We start from the raw sequence: 9,019 nt of genomic DNA, 5'->3' as shown, positions 1-9,019 counted from the left end.
ATGCTGGGGAATATATATTTCCGAATGAACCATAGAAAACACATAAAAAGTTCACATAAAAGTTTATTTACCCTCATTAACATATGAGAGAAACGAACTTGCCTTATCAAAGACCCATTCCACTGCGTTGGAGCTCCCACGCACCAATCCAACGCAGTTTACCCCGTCTCTTCCCACTTTATAGCTTTCTGGCACCGGCACACCATTTCAACCCGGTGGGACTCATCCCACTCCATTTTACCACGTTGCGGCTCCGGCGCACCAAACTGACGCCATAGTAATCGTCTCCTTCTCTTTTTGGGATTTCTTAACTGAGACACACACACGTGACAAAATTCGCCCGTTATTATACAGCATGATAGCTTGCAAATTTGGGAGTATACATTCACATAAAAATTTATTTACCCTCGCTAACATATGAGAGAAACGAACTTGCCTTATCAAAGAAAACATAGATAGTTTTGATAGTCTTTATTAAACAACGGCTAACGTTTCGGCGTTATCACCTTCGTCAATTGGATAACCGCCAAAAGTTCAAAAATGAACAGGAAAGATGAGTGGATTGCTATCACAAACGAGTTATCCCCATATCAAGATTTATGCAGGTTTTGATCTACGGGGCGGGCCGTGAGGTCCCTGTATAAAACCCTTGTGACTCGTAGTTGTGGTACGTGGTGGTCTGCTGCGTTAACAAGCCTAGCTAATGAGGTAAATACTAGCCAATGTGTTGCTGTTTGAGTTTGCCTACCGTTTGCATGCTTTCTGTAGGGGGATGAGGCGCTTGAGGGGATAAATCACTAATGGCTTTGAACCTTCCAGGCTCTGACGAAGGCGATAACGCCGAAACGTTAGCCGTTGTTTAATAAAGACTATCAAGACCAATCTCGGCTACAGCTCAAGGAAATCAATTAAAAACTACGTTTCAACATGCCGAGATTCAAAGACAGTCGAACATGGGCAATACAACATAGATAGTTACATAGCTTTGGACAATGGTGAAAAGGTAGAGTGCTCGCCTATCATGTGCATGGCGATGGTTCAGCACCTCTCTGCTGTATCATTATGGATTATCTTCGTGACACACAGACAAACACACACATATACACACGGATAAACGCGTTATTATATGGCATGATTTTAGGAAAAGTGATTTCTGTGATTATATATCAAGTATTTCATTGGATCTGTTCCGAAACCCTCCGAAAAGAAGTGTGATTTCTGTTTTCTTCGAAGATTGAACCAGTTTTCTCAATCTTATCATCCTTGGCTGGCAATTAGGATCATACACCAGCACCTTTAAGGTGTCGTCCAAGAAAAATTCTTGACTCAGCGCAATAATCTGCAATTCTTCCGAACTTCTCCTAGTAGTGAGATTCAGTTGCAGTTTACTTTACGATTGCACTTAATTTCATTTTAGTCAACGTGTTGACGAACTGTATAATCTAACGTGTAACAGTATCTAACAGTATACTTCGATATATTGCTTCATTTAAAAAAGATTGAAGGGTGGTTCTTTTAGGGATGCACGCCTTAATATTCGACTGTATTTCTTCCCTAATACTAATGGCAGTTTTTTAAAGATTTCATTAGTTTTCTTCAGCATCTTGGATTTTGACTTGTTTCTTAACAAAGGTGGTGTCAATGGTGTCAAATATTTTTTTGGATAGCGCTTAGTCTATTTTAGGGGCTAATTTTTCCACTTTGAATCGTAGCTAGCAGACGCTTGCTTTTCTTTTGTCATTCCAAAAAGTATCAGTTGAAATTTTTTTAAAGTCAGGTATTCTATGCTCTGTTTTGTATTCAACTCTCAAGTTTATGGGTTATCCTATATCATCGAACGTAACAATTAAAATATTTGCTTCAAATGCTCAACACAAGTCTGCGTTGCTATCCAGGAAGAAATTTAATACGAAACATACGATGATTTGCAGTATCCGGGGAAAACTTTATTCTGAAAAAGATTTGTTAAGAACTATTACTAATATAATAAGTATGGAGAGAGTGTCTGAGAAGATAAAAACACTGCCTTGACACATCACCGCAGCCACCGCAACTGTTTGTGTAGGCCAGTTACGCGTTCGTGAACCTCAAACGACTCTGAATTGAAGTGAACGTGGGGCGCATCCTAAGCGGATTGATTAACACCAGAAACCCATTAACTTTAACTTTATGGAGAGAGTGAAAGATGAACGAGGAAATTATGAATTATGACAGCACCATCCGCAATCCCAAGTTGTGCTACTGTGTTTTGTATTTACCGTGTTCCTTGAAATTCATGGAGGATCTACTACCGGAGATACTGAGCATGGCATGTCGACAAGGGGTTGGCATTCGAGACTTTCAACAACGACTCAACTTTCAACAAACTCAGCAATCTGCGCTTTTAGCCAGTTTATTTGTTTTTTCTTTCTTTTTTTATATCTGACTAGTCCATTCTATAAGTACACTGTATTTCTGTACAAACATTTACATGATGAACATCAGATATCAGAGAGCAAAGCGAATGTTGAATGACGGTGTTTGTTGGAATACCTTGAATCGTTGCGAAAAATCAGTGGGCTTAGTTAAAATTTCATGAATAAAAGATCGTAGAGATCTTGATCCTTCATGTTGATCTTCGAGAAACTGCGTACATTTCGCAAATATATGCGTTTGTCGTCTGTCGCGCCGTGACGCGAGGTGCGAGGATTGAATGGGAGACGCAGCATTGTAGAAAAATGGGTGTAGTCCTTGAAGATGGAAGGGTTGGAGATTTTGACCAGAAATTTGGTGCCATGAAAGTTCTCAAACAAGTTCTGTAATAATACAGCAATGTATATCATCTAGCCGAATTTTCATAATTCTATAGGCTATCTAATCACTTACTGTTTTATTCCTGCGTATCAAATAAACGTTCACCCTTTGAGTTTACATAGGGATTATTTCTCATAAGGCCCTTCTTGAAAAATCTGCGACCTCGATTAAAACTCACCTAAACATTCACATTTAGGAAGTATGTTCAACATTTTTAAATAGCCCTCTCGCTTAGTTTGGAAGTGAGATTAAAAATGTTAACAAAATAAAAGTATCTGAAAGAGTTTATCACTGCGTTACTTTTTCAAAATAAATATGTTAATTTTTCGCGCTGCATTGTGGTAGCGCGAGCGTTACACACGAGGGAACACGGACAAAATAAAAGTTTGTCACTGCGTTACTTTTCCAAATAAAAATATGTTAATTTTTTCGGAGGGCGTGGGTGGGCAATCGTGAGGGTGAATGGGCAAATACAGTGGCACTGGTGAGTGCTTTACACTGAGCCCTTGACTCATATTCTCCTTATAGTGGCTGTGTAAGAAACGAACATCGCAAAGGGTGATGCCACCCGCACCCGGAAATGTTGAGCAGGAGGCGGACGAGGCTATCTCTTAGCATTTGAGATCCCCATAAGATACAAGTACAATAAAAGCATTAACTACACGATCAAAACAGTGATAAAATACAAAGCTTAAAAAAGTACCAAATGTAAAACAGTACTAGAATCAAGATACATTCTCCGTGGTTGATCTAATGGTTGATGTGTTCATTTTTGATTCCTGAAAAGTCACTTTTTGGGAGCATTCGGTAGAATGTTGTGCAAAACACGACAATTCACCTTTTTCCGCTCCTTTAAGTTCACGTTAACGAAACGAAGAAGGAAAGAACTCAACTAATTGCGAAATTTCGTCTCGTTATAATTGTTTAAATCATGATTAAAGGAACAGTTGAACTACTCCTCATTCTTCCTCCCTAATATCGTTATTATTTTCAGTTGCTGTTGCTATAGTATGTGCATTCACTGCTACCGTACATGTTTTCCATATTCTGGTCTTGACTTCCAAACACACGACGTAACCGAGCGGCTCGCCTCAATTATACTCTCAAATTTCGTCTTCCACATGGTGTAATTCAATTAATTAGACTACGGTATGTAAGGTTTTGAGAAGCTATTTCATACACCATTGTCCAGTTCCTTGTTGAAAGTATGTTTTTATAAGTTAGATTTCCCAATTATATTACAATTTATAGTTTAAAGTTGTTACAAATAGATCATATTTAGTGCTGTATAGTCCGAGTAGAACTCTGGCACAGCATCGACGACACATGGAAAACGGGGAGTTTTCGAATCTCGCAAAGGAACTACCCTTAGCGAGAGCCATAACAGGGCAACACATTGACAAGGTGGGCGATAAAAAAATATCAAATCCAAGTTAGAGAAAGCAGATCTTTGTTATTATTCATTATTTATACTGTTTCTGTAACGATGAAATTTTTGTTCTGTTCCAGACTACCATGGTTCGCCTAGCGCTCTCCTACATTAAACTGCACAAGGTGATTCCTAGTCGGGCCAGGAGCGGATTCGGTACGATATTTCTACTCCTCATTTGACGTATCTGATGCGTAGTCTCATATTCAGATGATATGTACTGGATGTTTGTCCATTTGGTGGTCACCTTGCTTTTGAATTTCACTTGCTGCTCTTTTTTTTTAGAAAACGATGGTCGTCTTATATTTTCCCAAATTTTTTCTATCTCAATTAAAATCGAAAAAAATTAAACCAAATTGTTGTTATGATTGTCGCAGATCTGTTCCAAACCGTTTTTTTATGAGCGTTGCCCCATTTCGATAACTGTCTTGAAATACTCAAATTTTGAGCGTTCGAAATTTCAAAAATGTTCAAACAGACAACTTTTCGTGTGCTTCGTAACAATTTGATTTCATATGTTCACGTCTAGAAAAATACACAAACCATTACATTTTGCAGATTACGATCATTGCTGGAGCAGCAATCTTCTCGAGGTTAGTTCTCCTTAATCAGGTTTTGAAATAACTAATAATATTGCTTCCTTATAGCTGATGGATTGCTTCCTTATGGTCTTGGATCCGAACGGCGATGTACTGTACGTAAGCGAAACAATTAGTATTTATTTGGGACTTTCTCAGGTAAGAAACCGATGGAAAGAGAAACTTGTCACAACGGTCTTTTTGACTTTAGGTAGATATGACTGGAAATTCTATAGCTGAATATATTCACCCGGAAGACTGGTCCCAGTTCCGTTCGGTAAATTTTTCGTACAGAAAATTTCCTGCGTCCATTTCTGCTTTGGTCACTTACTTTTCTTATATCCGGTTGTGTTTTAGGTTTTCTGCTCCTGTTATCAGAAATGGTCAGAAATGTGCAGTGTACGAGTGAAATCCTCACTCACAAAAAGAGCCAATAAAAAGGATTCGCTACGAGCATCGCCTGGGTTCAAGGTAATACACTAGTGCTAGTAGTGCTCATTGAAACGAGTTATCGGTCTCTAAATAACCGTGCGACAAAGGAATTCCGTTTATGTTTCAATTGTTCGCACAAATGAATGAAACATTACACGTTACTTGCAATCAGGAGCCAATATCCACACAACGTTAGTTAGAATTTCTCTTTATCAGAAAACTAGACACAAGATGCAACCAGTAGCAGAACCTTCATACTCTGCTTTGCTACACTACTAATCCAAACATAACTTAAACCATAGTTCTACAGTGTCACTGCAAATAGCATATATAATCTCTTACAAAAAGAAGTTTGAAGTTTAATGATGTCGAGAGAGTAACTTTTTCTTACCAAGCCTTCTCCTAGGTTCTGCGCATGGATTTGACGTATTGCAACGGATGCAGACTCGTGGTTTGCTCACCTCTGCCTTCACCAATACTTTCGTCAATTTCTATCCGACTATTTTCGTTTGTCATAACAACTGCTGTTGATCTTTCCATCGTCTACATGGACTCCAGGTAAGTAGGTTTTGATGTTTTCTTATGTTGTATGCAGCGTGAAATTCACAATGCTGGATCCTCCAGCAAGAAGAGAGGTTCGAGAGTGTGATAGTGTGTTTGCAGGTGTAGGGGTTAAGTACTCTATCAGAACTGTGGTGAGCATTGAAAGCTCGGCCACCAGTACAACCGCAAACTCCTTGCGGACTGTCGTCGCTCTATTGTTCGTGATGAGTAGCATTTTTGGGAAGGCGGTACTGCACGAGACTGTTTTCAGTGTCTCTCGCTCGATAACTTTGATCCATTTTGTTTTTCGAATTGATCCAAAGAGCGTCAGCACTTTCTCCACTGCGAAAGACACGAACAGCATCAAATTTTTCTTCGAACGACTTTGTGAAGAAATCTGATCACTGGATCGGAGGTCTTCCTGTAGTGTGGTTAGTATCGCGGAAACAGTCGCTCACGGCTCTGGTCTAGAAAATGTCTTAAAAACACATCTCGTGTCCAGCTCAGCCTTATTTTACTTTCCTTGACAAATTTCTAATCTTTGATCACTTACGTAGGACAGAAATACAAACCCCCTAATTCACTCAGGTAAAGAATGATACTCCAAACGTGACTCTTTCGATTGAGCGTTCAATGAAGCTGATCGCATTTTCTAGCTGCTTGCGAAGTTCTGATTTTTAAGCTAGGTCAAAGCAGGAATTACGGTGGTGTTAAACAGGTGAGCAAGGAGAGGGTATGTTTGCTCTGAAGGGCGTAGGTGGTAAAAAAGAAGAAATCCGAGACTTACCTTTATTACATGCGCATCGCCTTTCGTGAAAACAGCTGAAGACAAATGCTTTCACATGGTTTGTCGAACTCGGTTACCATTCGTTTCACCTGCCTAGATGTTATCAGAGTGATGTTATGAGCAAAGTGTAGCTGCCCACAATCGTCCTTCACTTTGAGTCGGTCTACTTCCAGCTTTCGCATCGCATTCCCGACAGTGGCTGTGACCCTTCACTGGACGATTTCCCACGTTCGCTGGAGGGTCCAGAAAAGAGGCATTTTAAAATTCTGAGTTTCTATGAACGTTTTGTTGCCATGAGAAATTCGGGATGCCCTTTTCCTGGTGGTTCATTTGTAGGCCATGGGTCTCGGTGTGAAGTTCCTCACGTGTTCTTCTGGGGCTAAGTTTGGCATTGAAATCTCCAACAGTGACCTTTTGAAAGCTTCGACGGGCAGTCATAGATGACGTTGAATTACATCTTTTTGTCTGCAGACACCTAATTCGGGTCGTGAGTTATTCGAAAGAGTCGTTGGTGTTTTTGCCGCACTCGTGCTGACGAGGACAAGAACTCCACCAACTCCTCTACTGTTGCATGTTATTAAAAATTGTCTTTCTCTAAATTCACATACAGCGATCAGTGGATGGCGTCATTTCGTTTTGGTCAGTCCGACAACGTCACGCATAAGGTCCCTGCCTTGTATCATAAGATCTTCAGTGGTTGCTTCCGATGCAAGCGTACTTGCGTTATAAGTACACGTCGTTATCCTGGTCTTCTCCCTTTAGTTAGCTGTAGCTCAGATGACTCCTGCAGCTCCGTCTTTCCTTGCGCTACCGGACCAAGCTCCGGAATCGGAAGAATCTTTCTTAGTACTGCGACATCCTGTGTAATTTCGAAGGGGCAGGTTATAAGCTTCTAGCCGCACAGATTTCTTTAAAAAAACATCGAGTCCTCAAGGTGTAGACGAGTATAGCATATTTCTTGGAGCTCCCACATTCTATCTATTCGCGGAGAGTTCTCAACGTTTCTCAACAATTTTTTTAACACGGTGGGTTTAACAATAGAATTACAATCTGGTAGAAACTGGGAGAAACAAACTTTATGAAAACAAAAGGAAAAGGGAAATACTTAAAAAAGCACGTGTTTGCAAATCTCTCTTGTCCAAACAACAAGAGAGATTTGCAAATAACGATGGACATTATATTATTTTCTACTATAATTTGTTCCAGTTTTCTCATGTTACGGGTTAATTTGAAAAGAACGCCCAACTTTAAGGTTCATTACATATGTTCAGTTAAATACGCACAAAAATGAATTTGGAAAAGCCTGAATTTCTAATATCTGTTTCTAAAAATATTTCAATGCGTTCATAGTTGTAAATTGTTTCTATAGGGCTGAAGAATTCTTGTGCGAGTTCAACTCATGCACGCCGATAAGTTTCAAGGGACTTTCATTCTACTCGTTGGTTCATGTGGATGACGCCGAAATCATTCGAAAGATGCATCTTGAAGGTAATTTTACTGTCAGAATGTTGAAGCCATGAATAGTAATAGCAAATAGTAGGCCCCTGAAAATATGACAATGATAGTTTTGACTTTATTCTGTACTTTTAAGTCTTCAAACTAGGATCGTATCGTCCACCCTTGTACCGTATTGTTGTGCTCCAAGGACAACACCATTCGTTCTACGTTGAAGTGAGCCTTCTCATATTTTATCAACTGTACTATGTGCATTCTGGCCTCCTAACAAAAAACAAATGGAAACGCTCCCAACAAACAAACAATTTCAAGAACTTTTGGAGAATGTGGTCAGGAATGCTTCAGAAATGCCAGGTTTCCAGGAGTCGGTTGCTTGTATGAATCTACTCATTTCAGTCAAACGTTTTTCGCTACACATCGCATTCGAACAAGACGATGGTGGACTCAATTACTATCGTGTCTCATTTCATGTAACTCCTGATGAACACACCAAAGAATAAATATCGATGTTCCCATTATTTCCGAGCATAAATCCAATTGCAAAGAAATCATATATTTCTCGTCGTATTAATAGAAGCAAAGAGAAAAAATTGTCATCTCCGTTATATTGCTGTCAACGACTCGAAGTTGTTTGGGATTTATTCAGAGCCAGGAACAGTGTCAAATGTTTTATGAGATATGAGAGGTTTAAAAATGGAGGTGGGTTTGCAAGAGAGACGGTCGTGAGGAGAGATGTCATAATTCAGCATCGATCCACTTCTGGCTTTTCAATATCATCATTTTTGAGTTTCCGATTTCTGTTTTTGTCCTTCGGGGATTTGGGAGCAATTCGGAGTGATAAACGAAATGTTTTTTTGCAGAAGACTCTATGCTCTCTTGAGACGGCTAGCAGGTCTGGTATTCGGAGTTCTGGACGAAAACACTTTGCAATTCATGGAAGACTTCCCCAATGTAATACCCCAAGTCATGTTGCTTGTGGACTCCAAAAACGTGCACTTTGTA

The 9,019-nt window shown here is 39.7% G+C and overlaps 1 protein-coding gene across 2 annotated transcripts; it reads left to right on the top strand.

The window, feature by feature from the left end:
- Nucleotides 1-3,255: 3,255 nt before the first annotated feature.
- On the top strand, nt 3,256-8,517 carry RB195_014058 (uncharacterized protein; the record flags this gene model as incomplete). Of its 2 annotated transcripts, XM_064204159.1 has the most annotated exons (11): nt 3,256-3,277; nt 4,076-4,197; nt 4,303-4,378; nt 4,781-4,815; nt 4,870-4,959; nt 5,012-5,077; nt 5,158-5,271; nt 5,639-5,790; nt 7,932-8,050; nt 8,154-8,233; nt 8,380-8,517. In XM_064204159.1, 11 exons carry the CDS (start codon nt 3,256-3,258, stop codon nt 8,515-8,517), a joined length of 1,014 nt encoding a protein of 337 aa, XP_064060040.1. The 2 variants fall into 2 exon arrangements, with proteins under 2 accessions (XP_064060040.1, XP_064060041.1); XM_064204160.1 differs by lacking the exons at nt 3,256-3,277; nt 8,154-8,233 and having other exon boundaries at nt 4,120-4,197; nt 8,414-8,517.
- Between the last annotated feature and the right edge of the window lie 502 nt (nt 8,518-9,019).

The sequence above is a fragment of the Necator americanus genome, chromosome V (genome assembly GCF_031761385.1).
Source record: "Necator americanus strain Aroian chromosome V, whole genome shotgun sequence".
Lineage (NCBI taxonomy): Eukaryota > Metazoa > Nematoda > Chromadorea > Rhabditida > Ancylostomatidae > Necator > Necator americanus.
This window is presented reverse-complemented; position numbering and strand designations above follow the sequence as displayed.